Source organism: Pseudonaja textilis, chromosome 5, assembly GCF_049901715.1.
Source record: "Pseudonaja textilis isolate UNSWEBS1 chromosome 5, rPseTex1.2, whole genome shotgun sequence".
NCBI classification, from domain to species: Eukaryota; Metazoa; Chordata; class Lepidosauria; order Squamata; family Elapidae; genus Pseudonaja; species Pseudonaja textilis.
This window is the reverse complement of record NC_141994.1, coordinates 8042696-8062050: the sequence shown is the minus strand read 5'-3', so window position 1 is coordinate 8062050 and position 19355 is coordinate 8042696. Positions and strand designations below refer to the sequence as shown.

Here is a 19355-nt window from a genome sequence, read left to right as displayed (position 1 = left end):
GCATCCCCGCCTCAGCTCTGAGTGACGTTCCCTCAGAACGTGCGGCGAGAGCATAAGTCGGGAACCAATCCGCTTGTTTATGTTTCGTTCGCTTCCTGTTTCCAATATGGCCGAGGCGCATGCGCTTTGCGCTGTCCTAGAAGTTGCCCTCTGTCTACGCGAGTTAGAAAGACCTTTCAGCTTCTCTTCCTCGATGCTGGCGGTTGAGTGAATCTGGGGTGTTGTTGTTGTTTTTGGCTCCTCTTCTTTAATATAGCGGCAATGGCGGGATTGAAGAAGGTGAGAGTGGAGAGGGCGGTTGGAAGTACTCCCGGGTACGTTTAGCCAATATTTATAGTTCCCAGCCTTCCTGGCTAAAACTAGGGGATGCGCATCTTCGGGCATCAGCGTCCTAGAGCAGGGGTCCACCAGGCTTAAAGTCACCAAGGTTGGAGACCCCTGTCCTACAAGGAATCTCTGGTCTCCGCGGAAACATCCGATCGAAGATTTTAGATTTTGCTAACTCAAGGGTCTTCAAACTTGGCCAGTTTAAGGCTTGTGGACTTCAACTCCCAGAATTCCTGAGCTTAACATGACTGGAGGAGGAATTCTGGGAGTTGAAGTCCACAAGTCTTCAAGCTGTCAAGCTGGAAGACAGACAGACAGACAGACAGACGCACACACGCTAACTTGATGCCCTCCTAATCTCCAGCTAGGCATGGGTCCTGCTGAACAACACGGAAGAGGGACCTTCCCTTAAGAAGAGCTGCAGGAATGGTGACTAGGTTTGGCTCCTTTCTTAAGCGTGGGAGTTCTCTGGGGCGGGGGTCTCCAACCTTGGCAGCTTTGAAGACTTGTCCACAGGTCTTAAAGTCGCCAAAGTTGGAGAGCCCTGCTCTGGGGGACTTTGGGCCAGTTGTTTTCTCTGCCCAATCTATTTTACATGATGATGGTTGGGAATGTATGCTGCCAGAAAAATATATATGCCAGTTTCATAAGTGACTCTCTGGCAGGCATCCTCTCCAACCTTTATCAAACTTTTCGCCTTGACTCCCAGGTAAGAAGAGCAACCAGGATGATTAGGGGACTGGAGGCTAAAATATACAATGAACGGTTGCAGGAACTGGGCTTGGCTAGTCTAGTAAAGAGAAGGACCGGGGAGACATGATTCCAATATTTGAGGGGCTGCCACAGGGAGAAAGGGGTCAAGCTATTTGCTCAAGCTCCTGTAGGCCAGACAAGGAATAATGGATGGAAACTGAACAAGGAGAGATTTAACCTGGAAATAAGGAGAAACTTTGTGACAGTGAGAACAATCAACCAATGGAACAGCTTTCCCTTGGAAGTTGTGGGAGAGCCATCACTTGAGACTTTCAAGAAGAGATTGGACTGCCATTTGTCAGAAATGGTGTAAGGTCTCCAGCTTGGGCGGTGGGTTGGACTAGATGACCTACAAGGTCCCTTCCAACTCTGATTATCTGTATCTGTAAGTTTGCACAGATAGTTGTTGTTTGATATGATGATGATGATATTATCCATTCATCGTGTTGGACTTTTGGCAAGTCTATGGTCCATGTCTACCCACATCTTCTAATCTTGCACTTTGTTCTATGAGTTGTTCTGTGCTCTGGCTGGTATCAGCTTTGATGATGAGTTCTTGTTTAATCAATCACAATTGTGACCCACAACATGGTCATTAAATGAAGCAGTTGCGTAGGGAAACTGTGACTGTGCTTATGGCCTTACTTTAGCTTTCTTTTGCTTTATAGGCCTGTGAAGGTCATAAATGGACTGGTTGTAAAGTTAACTTTTTCATCATTGTTGCTGAAGGGGCAAGCCATTAAATGAGGACTGCCTGTACAAGAATGGAGCTGGTTCATGAAGGCACATTTTTCATTCACTTGCCTTTCCTTAAAACAGGGATCTCCAACCCCCGGTCTGTGGACCAGCATTGGTCTGTGGCATGTCAGCAACCGGGCCATACAAACAAGCAAAGTCCCATCCACTGTATGCAGCCAGTATGCAAAACCACACTTTCTCCACAGAATCAATCTCTTATGCCCAAAAGGTTGGGAGCTACTGCCTTAAAGGAATGCAGAATATCTTACCTTAAGTCTGTTATTGTATCTTATTTTGACTGGCCACTTCTGTAAATGGTGTAGTTTTCACAATTGTGGTGAGCCATGTTCTAATTGCATGTTTTTTTTGTTTTTGATACTGTATAAATCTGAAGATAATTTTTCTTTGCACATGGAGGTGCAAACATAGAGGTGACCTGTTTTTCAATCTGCTATCTGCAGCCGGTGTCATTTTCTATTGTCAGTTGTTTTATTGGTTCACAGGTGCACCCTTTACCTTTTGCACAAAGAAAGGGAAACATGTGGCCTATAAAGATGGCCAGTAGCTACATCACTTTACATCCATTCCTTTAGGTACAGAGGACTCCTTCAGATGGGATCCTAGCCCATTTGGAATCCAGACCTTTATGCTAAGTGTCTGTAGCTGCTCCCTGTAATTGCATTAATACCTCTAGATAACTATTTCTTATGGACATAGGAAGTAGTTAATCCACATGACTTTAAGCTAAAATTATAGAGGAATTTTTACACTTTTGATTTAAATTGTGTGGTTTCTTTGCTTAGTTCTCTAAAAATTCAAGTTTTTCTCTGTAATGGTACATTCTCAGGCTCAAACCCCTGGAATAAGTTTTGGACTTCTATTTTGTTTTTCTTTTATCGGTGTTCCGTTGTCTTGCTGCTTGTGTGTTGTTTTTTTTAATGTACTTTTAACCAGAGATGGGATCCGACTGGTATAACTACAGGTTCTGTCTATTAGTGTCGCGCAAGTTGCGCAAGTCGCATGAGTGCAATTTACAACCTGCTGAGCAACCTGGACAGCTGAGCAGCGCTGCGTGCAAGTGTGCAGTGGTTGGAAAAGCCCCTTTTCCCTGCTTTTTCAACTGCAGCTGTGTCACGCAAAGCAGCTGCAGTTGAGAAAGCAGGAAATAAAGGTCAGGTAAGAGCCTGGGCGTGCGGGTGGGCCATAACAGCAGCAGACATAGAACCGGTTCTATGTCTGCTGCTCTTCGGAGCAATCGCTTCTACAGAACCGGTATAAACCCCTTCTTTTAACTTCATAAATTCTGGAGAATTTGAAAGTGTGTATATAATATCCATAAATAACATGTTTTACAAATGCAGATTTAACCATACGCAAATTAATTGATCATTCAGATGAGTAAATCTGTTATCTTGATTTAGACTGCTGCTCAACTAAATATATGTTTCTTCATACCTACAGACTACTGGGCTTGTGGGATTAGCTGTATGTAACAATCCACATGAAGTAAGTATAAGATACTTTTCCATGTACCAATAAAGAAGAATGTTTGTAGCTCAGGGTTGAAGCCCACTTTTCCATGTTTCAATAAAGTGATAAAGCTATTTTGTTAGGTCATTAACTGGGTCTGGATTTGTTGAAATTCCCTTTCTTGTAAAGTCAGTTGATTTTATTCCTAATGGTCTTGTCTCATCCAATCACATTAGAGGTTTAGGATATCTTAGAATTGTTAATTTAAATCTCAATTGTATCTGAAGGATGAGGGATGTGTTTCCTTAATTTAGTTGACCGGATAAAATACAAAGAGTGCACAAAGAAAGAAATGGTAGAATCGTACTAAAATATTCAGTGGGTAAAGAAAAGTAGACACGTTTGATTTGGAAAGTTCTTATAATCGAATATTAGAAAAGCAAATGTATGACTGAGTTAACATTTTTGGATTTGTGAAAACAACTTTTATGTAAAGCAGTTTCTTAATTCTAAATGTGCCTTGAATTTTACTTGCTATATATAACTTAAGTAGAAAGCTTTGTGGTAGAACTCTTCTAAGTACAGTCATTGAATCATTTTTCTTGTTTTAATTTGCAGTACATTAATTTACCAAATTTAATTAGGTTTTAAAATCTTGCAGTAGCTTACATTCAATATTTTCACTTTGCCTGACTTAAAATTACTCTTTGCTTTGTGCCGTATGATCTTTTCAGAGCCTCAAGTTACTATATACAAAAATTCTGGGTATTTTAGAGAGCATGCCTCAGGATGCAGCATATAGGAAATATACAGAGAAATTTACAAATGAACGGTTTGATATAGTGAAAGCAGTAAGTATAAATTAAATTCATTGACTTTTTTTGGTTAAGTTGCATATATCAAATTATAATTTTTGATAGTGCTATTTAGATGCGTTTCTTAATTATGGTTTATATTAATATTTCAGTTAACTAGGTTTCTTAATGATCAGGTAGGATTTAAATTTTCAATTTCTGTAAGTAAACAAGCTTTCCCCCCCCCACACAGATAATCACATGTGAATTTTCTAATGAAAACAGAATAAATGATTAAAAACAGAAGTATGTTTTTAGGGGGGCCCATATGATTGCAGATAGTCTGAAAAACATGGGTACTTTAAAGTTGGCTGCTATTAATCCCTTATCCCTTCTCCATCATGTTTTGCTATTTCTGCATGAAAAAAATGAACATATATGCACATATTTGTATACTTTTGTGCAATATTGGATTGTGTGAGATAAATGGCTAGTACATAGGAGAGAAAATAATTGCACCTTATTTAAATAACTCTATCTCCCTTTTTAGCCCCCCCACTTTTTATATAGCTTCTTTTATATATCGATATGTGGCATGAGTCCACATTTTTTGATGATTTATTTCCAGGATTTATTTCAGCTAGAGCAGGCAAACTGAGATTGACATGAAGGAAATATTTAATATTATGCAGAAATGTTATTTGGTTTTGTGTGTGTGTTCAATTTGATGGGAAACATGGTCTTTTTCAAAGGAACTTAACTCTTGGTGACTTGATACCTGTGCCGATGTAATCCTAGAGTAGTCTATAATTCTGATATTGATTCACCTTCAAATACTAGCTTCACCCAACATAGCTTTCAGGCTCAAAAGGTGACTTTCTTAAATTCAGAATCAACTTCATTTTGGCAAATACAGATTGTTGTTTTTTGCAAAGAGATGTGTATTTGATAAATACTTTATTTCCAACAAGCACCGTCAATCCTAAACATTAACAGTAATATTTCATTATTGTTTATGAATCTTATTCCAGCAAGTATAGGATAGTGATATGAATTCTATATCCATCTTGCACTGCTTCAATTACATTGGGTTGCATTGTTTAGAAATAGCTGAGTATTCCCACAAAAATGTATCAAAAATCGAAACATGGAACTATGATAAAATATAACAATTGTAATTTAACAACTCCTGATCAGAATAGCAATCAAAAACCTGCATTTCTGTTGAATTACAGTTCTGTAACTATTATTTTACTATTGAGTAAGTTAAATAGCAATAACAGTGTTTCATTTTTTTAAAATGACATATCTAAGATGATAACCAGTTGCTAATTGAAAAGGTATATGAATATGGCCAGAATCTGTAGCTTTTATTTTTCATATTCTGAGAAGGCAGAATTACAGGGTTAGCCAGTATATTGAATATTCTTCATTCAGTAACAAAGCTGTTTTTTCTGATTCATGGCAACTTTACAATAGATGGATTTCAACTCCCAGAATTTCCCAGCCAGTTGAAGTCCACATGCCTTAAAGTTGCTGAGAGGAGAAACACCAAGATACAGGAATATGCTGCAACAAAGTTTCTCATTTATTTTTGAACTACTTGCAGGAATCTGATGTGCGAAGGCTGGAAAACAAACTAAACGCTGGACAGATAGAAGAAGTGATTCAGCAGGTATTTAGCAATGATTTAGTATATCCAGTATAGAAGCTTTGGGAGAATGTCCACTAAACTGAATTTGTAAACTTAGCAGTGTGGCCTGGCACTTTTTTTTTCCTACACAAACTGTTCAGTAAGAATTGGTGTCAATCAAATCATTATTTTAAACAAGTAATTTATTCAAATACAGCCATGCAGCTTTTAGCCAGTTCTGGACAGCTTCCGAACAAAGATTAAAAAAACATATAAAATCATTTTAAAATTATTTTAAAAGTATAATATGTAACTAGTTAAAACATTACACTTTAGAAACAATAAAAACATGACACCAATGTCTGCTAACCACGATAATGAGATTTATGATTTTAAGTTCTCTTTGATTTTGGGAAAGTAACTTATATTGTGTATGGAAATTAGTTTTGGAGTGCCATCTTTCAGACAGTTTTAAAATAAAATCTATATTTTGTCAACAGGCTGAAAATGAACTTTCCTTAGCTAAGAAAATGTTGAAATACCGTCCTTGGGAACCTTTAGTTGAAGAACCTCCAGAAAACCAGTGGAAATGGCCAGTGTAATTAAGTGTTTCAACTTCATTGTAAAGAGAATTATTTCATTAAATGTATGCTGGATATGACTGAAATTGTCTTAATGCTATTTATGCAAACATCTGTCTCAATAAAATTGGGGGTCGTACATTTATCATGTGTTTTTCAGGGTAATGTTACATTCTTCGAATAGCTACATGTATAAATGTCCCTGTAGATAACAGAACTTTATTTTTCCCTGTTGAATAGATTTCATACTCTTAATTAGAGTATTAGAGTTCTTTGCATTAGAAAGAATGCAAAGGATTCTGTTCTCCTCAACTCTTCTGCCAAAGTACTGTGAAAATATACACATTTATTCATTCAGAATAAGGGACAGTAAAAATAGTTTATATTAAGAGTACGGTACCTAGAATATAGAATAACTTAATTTGGAAGGGACCTTGGAGGTTTGAAGTCCAACCCCCTGATCAGGCAGGAAACCCTACACCATTTCAGACAAATTTCAGACTATCTTAAAAAACTTTTACTGTTAGAGCATTCATAACTTCTGGAGGTAAGTTGTTCTGCTGGTCAATTGTTCTGTCAGGAAATTTCTCCTTAGTTCTAGCTTGCTTCTCTCCTTGATTAATTTCCACCCATTGCTTCTTGCCCTGCCCTCAGGTGCTTTGGAGAATAGCTTGACTCCCTCATCTTTGTGGCAATCCCTGCGATTGGAACACTCCTATCGTATGATCCCTAGTCCTTCTTCTCATTAAACTAGACATACCCAATTCCAGCAACTGTTCTTCATGTTTTAGAGTCCCCTAATCATCTTTGTTGCTCTTCTCTGCACTCTTTCTAGAGCAGGGGTGTCAAACTGGTGGACCACTGGCCAGATGCATCATGTGCAGGCCATGCCCACCCCAGTTCTGTGAAAGGGAGAAACATCACGTGACGGCAATGTGATGTCATGAATTTGACACCCGTGTTCTAGAGTCTCAACATCTTTTTTTTACATTGTGGTGACCAAAACGGACAACCAAATATACTATCTGCATTAGGTCCTAACTATATTTGAAGGGGAAAACAGATAAATGTGTTACACTTTATTGTTACGCTGTATATGAATTTGTTTGCAGCATTCTTGAATGGATGAATTTTTGAATGAACGGTGTACTTTGTATATTATACCCATACATATATTCTCATGCACTAAGATTTTTACAACTTCCCCAGCTTACCAGTTACACATACATGAAAGATTAAAATCTCAAAATTTTCAGAGGGTAGCAATTACTAGATCTGTTTCAGTTTGCTTCTCTGAAAAGACCAGGAGTATGTTTAAATGTATGCTTATATTATTTTTCAAATTTACACACTGGAAATATTTAATATGTTTCAAAAAGGAACAGAACTTTTTATTTTCTGCCTTTTTATGTTTTGCATTTTGAACAGTATGGAGAAAGGATGTTTCAGAACCAACTCCGTTATCTCATATTATGATTTCAACAATATCATTCTCAATCTGTTAAACAAACCCTGAGCCACGATTATAGGCAGACAAATAGCACAATTGCAGAATGAGGGAATAGAAAAAAGAAAATAGACAAGGAAACTTAATGTGCTGAAATTTTTCTACAATTGGAATTGGAGTTTTTGCACATTTATAAGCTTTAAAATCTATGTGGCCCCTAAGAATCAACAATTTCATGACATGCTAGCGGTGATCACTAAAATTAATACAGTTTGTAAAGTACTGTCATTGTAATTACTATAGATTGGGTTTGGTGGGATTTTTGCTAAATCAGGTCCACTCAGTTGTGTGGGTAGGTTTTTAAAGCATGTCTTTTAGTAAGCCACAAGAGGGCCCTGTATGTATGGTGAATGCTGCATTCTTTTCAGAATGTGTTGGTTAAAAGTGATAATTAAGCTCTGAGGAGCATTTAAAATTTCCTTATTTACCAGCTGTAAGTTTACAACTGCATAGAATTTTACTGTTAAATAGGACTGACTATAATTTAGGTATAGCTGGCATGTTTGTTTCTACCACTTGAAAACAGTTGGTATTGGGATTGCATTTTCTATCCCTATATTAAACCTTTGGAGTGGATTTTGGTGTATTTTCTGAAACTTAAATAAGCTGCAAAGAATACCAGACATTACCAAAGTGGTATACCTGCAGTATTTGTACATTTTAAAAACATGAATTGTCACTGATGATATTTAAGCCTATCAAAATTAAAAATGCCCACAAGTTTAGCTAAATTCCCTGGGATACGTAATTATAGTGTCCTTAGAAATGATTCACCAGTTTCAGAATATTTTAATTTTCCCATTCTAACCAAGTATATAATGCGATCTCCCCCCTCCGCTATCCAAGTACTAATCCTAGTCTGATTTTGAGTCCAGTTGGCGAGGTCGCGTTACTAGCCGACATTTTAACACTACTTTGCTCAAATGCAGCCCAATAAGATGCGATTTAAATACAAAATCAATTCTTGACAATAAACCTCCGCTCCCTTTAACAATGGAAAAGGGTTTCAAGCCATCCTGTAAGAGGTCACGTGGCCTCATCGGACTTCACAGGCATTTTTTTTTTTTAACAAAGTCTTCTGGAACCTGAGCTCTCGCGAGAATCTACTACGCCGTGGTTGCTATAGATACATAAATGCTGTTGTCTTAGAATTAAGATCGGCAACGGATCACTCCGGGGAAACTTGCGTTGAGGTAAAACCCGGCTCGACTTTATTTTTATTTGATCAATAGAGATTTTTGAGAGAGGAGTAGCCACTGAGACGGAATTATGCTTAAAAGAGAAACAGCGACCAAATAGCGCATGATTTATTTATCAGGACTATAATTCCCAACATGCTTTTCGTAGGGACGCGGTTTAAAGCGCTCGACAATGGCGACAGCAGCGCAAAGACTTTTGGGATGGTAATCAGCCGCTGAGAAGGTGGGGGCTTCCCTTGAAAACTGATATGAGTTAGTGGGGCATTCTGGGAATTGTAGTCTAAGTACCGTAGTGGCACCGGGAGAGGCGCAGGAAGCGATACTTTCATTCGTGCAACGACTTGCATGAATGTAATATTAGTGCTTTGCGGTCTCAGCGTTTTAACTGTATTGTATAATCGCACACTTGGCTTTTTTCCCTCTTGTTCACAATTTCCTGTGTTATTTTTGATTTCTTCTGTAGTCTGTCAGTTCTTTTTTTCCCTTTTTGATTTGTAAGAGATTTATAATTCTGCGATTAGTTTCTTGTAACTCTGTAAGAGTTGAACTCAATAAAAGTGGAATTTGATTGGCTATTCTTGTTCTTACTAGATTTGCATTTGTTTAAAACTTCAATAAAGATAATATTGAAAAGAAAAAAACGCAACGCTCTTCTTTCCCTCCCCCTCCCCCCCCCCTTAATTTGGGTAGGACTACCAGAGTTGGGAATGCAAAAATTTGGATGTTCAGATAAGTAAATCAGTCTGTATTGGCTATTGTTTCTTTTCTTTTCTTCCGTTCAAACTATGAAAATTTCACATCCAAAATACTTTGCCCACTGCAGATGTAATTGATTGGTGTGATCACAGTGTGGGTGGGAACATAAATTTGCAGAAGTAACTGTCAACCATTGATTGATAACTCTACCTGTAAACCATTTGGGAGGAACAAAAATACAACACAGCCAGTAAGTAAATGATTAGTGTGTGAAACTTAGTGACAAAAACTTTTGGATGAGCCAAAAAGTGAGAAGAAAAGCCTTCTGTATCCACCATCTGCTAGTAATCTAGATCTGGTAGTTTTGTGGCCATGAATGATCTATAAGAAACCCTCACAGTAGTCAGGAGCAGAAGGGTGTCTGTTGGAATCCATTCTTTTAGTAGCCTCTCAAAAAGCTTTATTTAAGATGAGAAGCATAGTTGGACTAGTGCAGTGACGGCTAACCTTTTCAGCACTGAATGCTCAAAGCATGAATGCACATCCCCAAAATGCAATGTCTGTGCATCCCCTGTGCATGCACCCCCCCCCTGTACATACACCCCCGCGCATGCGCAGCAGAGACCCAAAGACCAGCTGGCCAGTGGGAGGCACATGCACAGCAGAGCTGAGCTGAGGTGATGGCTCATGTGCCTACAGAGAGGGCTTTGCATGCCACCTCTGGCCCGCGTATCATAGGTTTGCCATGATGGGACTAGTGTATCCTTTTAGTTATCCATGTTCTTTAAATCAGCATAACATCTTAAAATATCAAAATAGGCTTACCTTTGAATTAATAAAGGAACATGCAGAATAGATATTGAGAGTGATGGGACGTTTCATTTTCACATCACAAGATCGAAAAAATTGATTTGGGCACTGAACTGGCACTAGAGGGAAGATCCCAAGCAGAATCATCACCATGGGTGGTGGTTGTTTTTACTTCTTCTCAATGATATGTCCATGGTCAACTTTACAGCTCCCATTCTGAATTGCATTCTCTACAATGCAGGACTGATAAATAGTATTTAAAGCTTCACTGTTATTTATATCATCATCATCACTGTGCTGTAACTAGGTAATTTCTCTTGAATCTTGTTTAGGATTTTCAGACAAATATACATATTTTCAAATTGTAGAAAAGGTAATATTTAGCACTTGTTTAAAAACAAAAACAAGACATCTGCTCTTTGGAACCTGCCCTCCCAACCGGCCCTGATCCTCTTTAGATATAGCTCTTTGGATATGTCTCTGCCAAGGGCCTGTGAATTACCAGTAGTTGTGCTGTATGTCAGCTATGGATTGTACACTCTTGCACACAGAGGATTTTTTTAGTTTTATTGGTTTTAATGGCTTTCTTGTTTTGCTTACTTATTTCTGTTTGTTTATTTTTACCTGAATTGTTAAAAAGGTAAACTGAGTCATGTATGTGAAATTGGTAGCTATATATATTCAACAAACAAAAGAAAAAAAATAAAAATGCAATCAGGATTGGTGGGAGAATGTATTACTATAACCAATTTAAGCCATTTCTATATGACACTAGAATTCAAAGGAGATATTACTGTAAAATTTGAATATAAATTTTAGAAATATACATATATATACATATACATATACATATACATATACATATACATATACATATACATACATACATACATACATACATACATATGTAGGTCTAGGTGTGTTCGGGTCTTTTCCCATGTAAGATTATCTTACACGGGAAAAGACCTGAACACACCTAGGCCTACATACTTGTACCTGTGAAAATCTACAAAAACATATATATACATTATGTATGTATGTATGCATGTATACTATAGATACTATTTATTAAAAAATGGGTTTAAAAAGAACTGATTATATTGTATCTTTTGTGCTTTTTGTTTCTAATATAAAACAATGTTGGAGTAAAAACAAGAAATGAGCAAGAAAGAAAACCATGCACATAGATAAAGTTATAAATCAGTACAGTGGTGGAATTCAAAATTTTTGACTACAGGTTCTGTGGCCGTGGCTTGGTGGGCATGGCAGAGGAAGGATACTGCAAAATCTCCATTCCCTCCCCCACCCACTAACCTGCTTTCCAGCTCCATTCTCCTGTGCAGGGCAAAAAAAGAAGACCCAGCTGATCAGCTGGGACTTGGGAGGCAGAGAATAGATGGGGGTGGGGCAGTCAGAAGTGGTATTTGCTGGTTTTCCGAACTACTCAAAATTTCCGCTACCGGTTCTCCAGAACTGATCAGAACCTGCTGAATACCACCTCTGAATCAATGTTTTCGAAGCTGATAATCTCTAGAAAAGCTGAGCTCTTGTGAATGTTAGCTGGACACCATTTGCAGACCATTATATTTTGAAGGCAATATGTTGCAGGCATTATCAGTTTTATTTCAAGTGGTTAAAATGTGATATTGAACTTTAAATGTGCAAGTCCTTAGTTAAAATGGCAAAGTTGAGATGTGTTTAGTGTTAAGGGTTGGGTTTTTTTTTTAGTTACAACTAGTTTTATAGTCTGTATAAAACATGAGGACAGTCAATTGAGACTGCATACTGACAATTTGCTTAAATTTGAAATCTCATTTCCTGCACATTTTGCTTTTTATATTACTCCTTTCAGGCAAATGGCTGATTCAGAAAAAGAGGTAATTGATCTGGCTGAAGCAGATATGGAAGACACTTCTACAGAAAAACAAACAGAAGAAATTACAGATGTTGCAGATGTTAACAAGGAGCAAACAGATACCATACCCTTGAGTGAACTAAGTCTACCTTCAAAGCAGGAATACAACCTAGATTCAACAACTCAAGAATTGGGTATTGCTAAGGAATCAATACAAGAGCAGGATGCTCCTATAGAACATGTACAAGAGCCAGATGCATTTGAGAACCTGGACATTAGACAGGAACCAGGTGTTGCTGAGGAGCAGTTGCAGAGGACAGATGCTGAAGAAGATCAAACCATAGACATGGAACGAGACAGAGAGGAAGAGCTAGTTGGGGGTGGGATTGTTGCTGAAGAATTGGCATTGGAGTTGGAAAGTACCGGTGACAGTGAAGGTGTTTCTGAGCAGCCTCCTGATTTAGCAGCTGTTGTTCCAGAAGGCATAAACATGGCAAATTTGGCAGATCAGCTTTCAGAAATGATAAAAAATGCTATCGTAACAGGTATATATTATGTTCGATCAATAGTCAGTCTTCCCCAACTCATCTCAAATTTCTCACTGGAAATTCAGGCAATTACAGGCTGAACAATTTAGAGCACGGGTGTCAAACTCACGTCACGGTGTCGTCACATGATGTATTGGGACTTTTTTCCCTTTGCTAAACCAGGCGTGGGGCATGGCCAGTGCATGACGCATCCGACCCACAGGCTGGGAGTTTGAGAACACTGATTTAGAGGATACTAGCTTGGGAAAAATATTTGTAAATAATTCTTCCTTTATGCTACAGAAATAATATTTTCCACATCTCATGGTTTTATAATGACTGATTAATTCTCACTATTTTAATAACATTTTCTGAAAAGATGGACTGTTATAATATGCTAATGAGATACAGTATAAAACAATTTGATACCATTTTATTCCAAGAAATTCACTTTTCTTTCATCATTATTTTGTCCAAATAATAGTTTTAGATTTACTTGACGTTGAGAGTGAATCACTGGACCCATGTCATCTAGTAATTCTAATGTCAGGTGATATTTAATTCCATATCTCTTGGCTCCTGTTCAGATATGTAATTATTGCATATCCTTATCGGCTTCATTAATATAAATACTTTAGAACTACAGAAACTCCTTTTTAGCTATTCCAGTTGTTTATAGAACACAGCTAATATCCATTTACCTAGCAAAAAAGGTGGATGAGTAGTTTATTTTATTTGCTTCTATAGCTTTTTTGCAGCTTCAATCATTACAACTCTAAGGAGTTCTGATGTGGCTGCATAAATTTTGAAGGTCTCTCCAAAAAACAGTATGACAGCTTTAAAATGCTTCTTTTTCTGGGCATTTATAGAGTAGCAATTTGTCCAGGAGCAAGTTACTTTCAATTTGCTTGAGGATACTTCAGGAATTATCTGTTTCAAATAGTTTCAATTCATCCTATTTAATCCAACACAATAGGCATTTTCCAGGCCTCTTCTATGAAACAGTGTCATCTTATGGAACCCAGAAAAAAATATACATTCTCTGTTATGGCTCCTGCGATACTGAATAGTTTTTCCCTGTGGTTAGGACTGCTCTCATCTTGTTAGTTTTTCAGAAGTCTTTGAAAACTTGCTTTTTTTTCTCACACTTTAGGATGTTAATCTTATGGGGAGGTTAGTCTGCCTTTGGTTTGCTTGATTAAGAAATGTTTATTTTTTGCTTTCACTATTTTTGTCATTTTTCTATTTAGTTTGGTGTTATGCTTATCACCCAGAGTTTATTGGCATCATATAACTGCATATTAAATAAATATTACTTAATTTTTTGCTTTAACAAATGATTGATTTTAATTGTTTTGAACAATATGCACAAGCAAACTTTAATTCTTACTAATTTACTAGAAACTAATGATGAAATTAATGAAGAACCATAATAAGGACTGATGTATTTATTTTTCAGTTAAATTCATGCTGCATCCTGATATCCAGATTTTCACGAAGTTTTTTAACATTAATCAAAATGTGGAGCAAATCAAGCAGTACTTTGCAAAGCGATTAAAAATACCACTGGATCTTTTACAAATTGGGCTGCTAGGTTTGTATCAATACAAGGGGTTTCTGGTTTTTTCATGTATATAAATATAGACAGAATTCTAAATATGGTTTGTAACATTTAAAGAAGCAATTATTTATTGGTTAAATAACAACAGAAATCCATGTGTACATAAAAAAATATCCTTTAGTTTACAAACATGCAAGCACCAATTGGGCCTTGTTCAAACTGAATATAATGTACTGAAAACCCCCCAAAATCGTTGTGCACCCTGTTTTCATTTAATGATCACAATACATCCCTTAAGTAGAAAATGAAAGAGAGAGAGAGAGAGAGAGGGACTGTGAAGACCACTGGTTGCTGTTGTTTAATTTAAATAAAGATCTCTTCCAGAGTATCCGATGTCTGACCCATTTTCTTCCCATTTTTGTCCCATTACAGGGCAGAGTAATTGCTTAAAGTAAACAATATTTTTTCTGCTTTCTGCTGTTTTCTCCATAGCGCTAACCTATTGTAAGTGCTAGCTGCAAGTTAACCGTCTCAACTCTGTGGCCTTAATTAGTTGATCAACCTCTGACCTGCTGGCACTGCTGTCTGAAATTTATCAGATCTTAATCCAATTCACAATGAAGACTTTTTTTTGTCAGTCACCCAAAATTTGGTCCTAAACGTGTGCATTGGTCAGAAAATGGTATTTAAAAAATATTGTTGAATTTGCAAACAGTTGCTAATCAAGGTAGCCATTAAATGAGCAGTGAAATACTGATTTTGGCCTTCAGCTACTATTCTCGTATTGAGATCTGCCATCACTGTATAATTATGCTGTTATTCACAGCCCATTCCTTCTTACAGAAGCATAATTGTTTGTGAATCCCCAGGCTATTTTATAACAGGTATTTCTGGAAGAGGTGGACAAGGAAATATTTGTAATTTTTAAATAATTTTAGTTGCTGTAATAGTATCACCCTGGGAGGGAGGACTGAAGACATCCCTACAGTTGCATAATGGGCAAAGACCTTAGGACCTTGCCTAACTTTTCAGACTGTAAAAGAAATGTTAGGAAGTTTGTATTATCTGACTTGCAAGAGTCTCCTTATGCAGCCTTACAGTAAAATAAAATTAGCTCACTTGGTTGTGATTCCTGTCTATCTACTTGAGAAGGCTGAAAGTTGCCTTACATAGAATGGCATTCCTTACTCTTTCCTTCCTTACTTGGGATTTGTCACATTCCTCAAATGATCAAGGAAACAAAGGTAAGTGATCTCTTAACTCATTGTGAAACCTATTTTTTTTTCTTTTTAGGGAGAGTAATTGAAAATTATGAAACCCTCTGGAATCTTGGTGTGCAACCTAATGGGACAATACAGTTTGATATGTACTCATTAGACGGTGAAAACTTTCCACTCAAAGCATACAGACTTCTGGAAGAATACTATATGCCCGATGTTATAACAGTTCGAGTTCAAACAGGTAATGAACAATCAGATGTATAGCCTGATTAAACGTTATCCAGTGTTGAGTCTAATTTAATAATGCTCTTTTTTTGAACAGAGCCAGACATTTTTCAGGATGTATGTATAGAAATTAAAAGACCATCATTCGAAAAACCATTCTTGGGTGGATTTAGACATAAAGAAACAGGCATAGAATATCATAATGCAGGATCACAGACAGATCCCAAAAAACGTTCGGACAAAGAATATGAAGAGTTCTGTAGGTCAACACAGGTATGTTCAGAAAGAACGAAGACGCTGAGATGTGTGCAAGAAAAATTGATTTGGAAATTAAATCTATTTCTGTATATTAGAAACTAATAATTAGATAATTTAATTCTTTCATTCTACGTATTTTATTGCATTCATAGATTAGCTTTTGATTACTTTAATTAATTTTATATATAGAATACAAAGAAGTAGGTCAGTCCAGGTATGTTCATAAAGAATGAAGACCCTGAGAAGACCCTGAGATACATGCCAGAAAAACTCATTTGGAAGTTAAATAATTTAGAAGTTAAATAATTTAGAAGTTAAATAATTCCGTTCTATAATTCTATATGTTTGTTAATATATTCATACATTAGTTTTTAATTCAATTTTATTTATACAGAGAATGCTTAACCTTCTTAACCTTAATATTTTATTCTAGACAGCAGTAGAAAGAAAAAAATTGCAACAGACCACAAATACAACTTGTACACAAATGACAAAAATTGGTGTTTATGTCTCAAATGTTACTGATAAGCTTATAGAACCAAAGCCATATGTGACAGCTGACGAATATCATGCACGACGACTTAAGGCGGTAAGTATACAGTCAACTGAATTATTATCATTAAAAAAAGATTACAATTTTGCATACTTTCCTGTGATTAAAGGCCATGATCTAAATTGGGTTTATGGATGTATCTCCCCAATTTATTTTAATCGCATTCATATATCACTGACTCTACAAGGACTCCATTTTATTTCACTTGAAATGTTCTTACAAATAGCTTAGTTCTAAATAAGTCCAAACTACATTAATTAGTTAAGCAAGTTATGTGGGTTGGTTAAAGGAACAGTATGCCTCCTACTTTCCCCCAGTTTGATGTATCATTCCTTCCCCTGAGTATTTCTGTGTATCTGTGTCTTTGAGATTGCCGTGTGTTTCAGACATGTGCAACTTAATATATGAAATTTGGATCTTGCATTTCAAAACAAGTATTCCTTTTAATACATATTTTTTGTTTAGGTATTCTTTTTTTTTTAAAAAAAAAGACTTTTATTTTTTAAAACAAACATATACAGACAAAGACATAAAAAACATCAAACCATCTTCCAATTATATACATACAGTGTGTCAGTTGGTTACAAATCTTTTGTGCTATCCTTTCATAGTCCTTACTCACAAGTTATATAGGTTCTTAAATAGTCAATCTAGTATATGCTTATATGTTTATCAGTTATTAATCATTCATTTGACTAAACTATTATTCCATCATTTTATAGGAGATATTCTTGATTTTGTTATAAATTTATATTATACATTTATCCAATGGTTATATATTTTGTATTATATTCTATATCAGTCTATTGATCTTTTATTACAAAACTTAGTCTGTTTCATTACCATGTCTTTTTATCTAACCATTGATAAAATAAGTCCCATATCATATAAAATTGTTTATCTTCTTGTTCTCTGATTTCAAATGTCAATTTACTCATTTCAGCACAGTCCATAATTTTCTTAACCACTTCCTCCTGCATATGTATTTTTTCATTTGTCTAATTCTTAGCAAATATAATTCTAGCCACTGTTAAAACATTTACAATCAAATATTTCAATTCTTTATTGTATATTTCCAGTATAATTCCCAGTAAAAATAGTCTTTGTGTTTAAAGTCTTGGTGTTGTTTTGTCATTTTTCCAACTATGTGTGGATTATAGTCCAATATCTTTTTGCATCTGAACATGTCCACCACATATGGTAATATGAACCAGGTATCTGATGACATTTCCAACATTTACCTGATTTGTTCTTAAAAATTCTCGCAATTCTCGTCAGAGGTAAATGCCACCTGTAAAACATCTTATACAAATTTTCTTTATAGGCAGTTGCCATTGTCATTTTATAATTTTGAGACTACAATTTTTACCATTTCTCTAAATCAATCCCATATCCAAAATTTTTCCCCCAAGCAATCATCATTTCTTTAACTTGTTCTTCCTCTAATTTAAATTATAATAAATGTCCATAGAGTTTTTAAATTGCCTTTTCATCAGTACCCATCAACATTTTATCTAAATCAGTCAACTTATCATAGAAACCTTGTGTTTTAAGATCTTTATCAAATCTAGATTGTATTTGTACATATGAAAATCAATTCATTTTTATACCTTGTTCTTCCAACGCTTGCATAGATTTAAATTCATCCTTTTCATTCAGTACCTCACCATATCTAAGTGTTTGTTCCTTTTTATATGTTATTGCATAAGAAAAAGCTTTGGTAGTAGATATCCATAATGGAATTTTTAAATAATATTGCTTTTTTTTTATCTTCTCCCAGTTTAAAAACAATACCTCTCGAATATAATATCTTCTAAAATACTCCTGTGTTTTAGTTCTGTTATACCAGAGGAAAGCATGCCATCCCAACAGCAAGTCATGTCCTTCTAGGGTCAATAATCTTCTGTTCCTTAATGTTATCCAGTCCTTTGCTCACATCAAGTTTATCACCTGATAATATAATTCCCAATTGGGCAAAGTGAATCCTCCTCTTATTCTTGCATCTTGTAACAGTTTAAGTTTTATTCTTGCTTTCTTTTCCTGCCAAATGCATTTTAACACTATTTTATTTAGGTCTTCAAAAAACTCTTCCCTAATCTAATTGGAATTGTCTGGAATAAATATAAAATTCTAGGCAATACATTCATCTTTTGTTTAGATATTCTAAAAAAGAGAAGTAGCGAGCTACATTTGAAAGTGTGTGTGTGTGTGTGTGTGTGTGTGTGTGTATAAAGATATAAATATATATGGTATTCAGCTTTGTTCGGGTATTTTCCCACGTCGTCATAGTTGTGCTTTTAAAGTTGTAGCAACGTTTCGGCAGAATCTCATCTGCCATCATCAGGCTTCTGTATAGTGTTCGTCTGTGAGTCAGACTTTCACATCCGTTTCTGTTTTAAATTTGGGGCTAGCCTGCTGCTGTGCCAGAATGGTTTTTCTTCATCTTGATTGGTTGGGAGTCTTGGTCTGTGTTTATTGGTCTTGGAGTTTGCTGTGTTCTGCTTGATTGGTGTTTCTAATATCTTCTGTCTGATTTGTAGCTTTTTTCGTCTTGATTGGCTGGCAACATTGTGTTTCCTGTATTGGGGGCTTTTAGTGTGGCTTGGCTCCAAGTAAATGGACGGCTATCATTTATTAGGAAGCTAGGT

General features: G+C 36.1%; 2 protein-coding genes across 5 annotated transcripts in view; both read left to right on the top strand.

Annotated features, from left to right (window-relative positions):
• The first annotated feature begins 37 nt into the window (after positions 1–37).
• Positions 38–6376, top strand: NDUFA5 (NADH:ubiquinone oxidoreductase subunit A5). Of its 2 annotated transcripts, XM_087934098.1 has the most exons (6): positions 79–279; positions 3280–3324; positions 4023–4139; positions 4256–4279; positions 5692–5757; positions 6216–6376. In XM_087934098.1, the coding sequence occupies exons 1-6, from the start codon at positions 262–264 to the stop codon at positions 6315–6317; spliced, it is 372 nt and encodes a 123-aa protein (XP_087790224.1). In that variant the 5' UTR covers positions 79–261; the 3' UTR covers positions 6318–6376. The 2 variants fall into 2 exon arrangements, with proteins under 2 accessions (XP_026569876.1, XP_087790224.1); XM_026714091.2 differs by lacking the exon at positions 4256–4279 and having other exon boundaries at positions 38–279.
• A 2551-nt stretch (positions 6377–8927) lies between these two features.
• Positions 8928–19355, top strand: part of IQUB (IQ motif and ubiquitin domain containing) — a 38973-nt gene continuing 28545 nt past the window's right edge. Inside the window, exons 1-6 of one of the 3 annotated variants that reach the window (XM_087934070.1) lie at positions 8928–8996; positions 12361–12908; positions 14350–14484; positions 15745–15912; positions 15994–16169; positions 16588–16743. In XM_087934070.1, coding sequence (XP_087790196.1) covers positions 12365–12908; positions 14350–14484; positions 15745–15912; positions 15994–16169; positions 16588–16743 — 1179 coding nt within the window. In that variant the 5' untranslated portion in view covers positions 8928–8996; positions 12361–12364. The remainder of the gene's footprint in view (positions 8997–12360; positions 12909–14349; positions 14485–15744; positions 15913–15993; positions 16170–16587; positions 16744–19355) is intronic. The other 2 variants (XM_087934072.1, XM_087934071.1) reach the window with 2 other exon arrangements.

Coding starts and splice junctions, on each gene's coding strand:
- NDUFA5 (XM_087934098.1), top strand. Junction 4,140..4,255: donor GGTTTGATATAGTGAAAGCA/GTAAGTATAAAT, acceptor TTAATATTTCAG/TTAACTAGGTTTCTTAATGA. Junction 4,280..5,691: donor CTAGGTTTCTTAATGATCAG/GTAGGATTTAAA, acceptor AACTACTTGCAG/GAATCTGATGTGCGAAGGCT.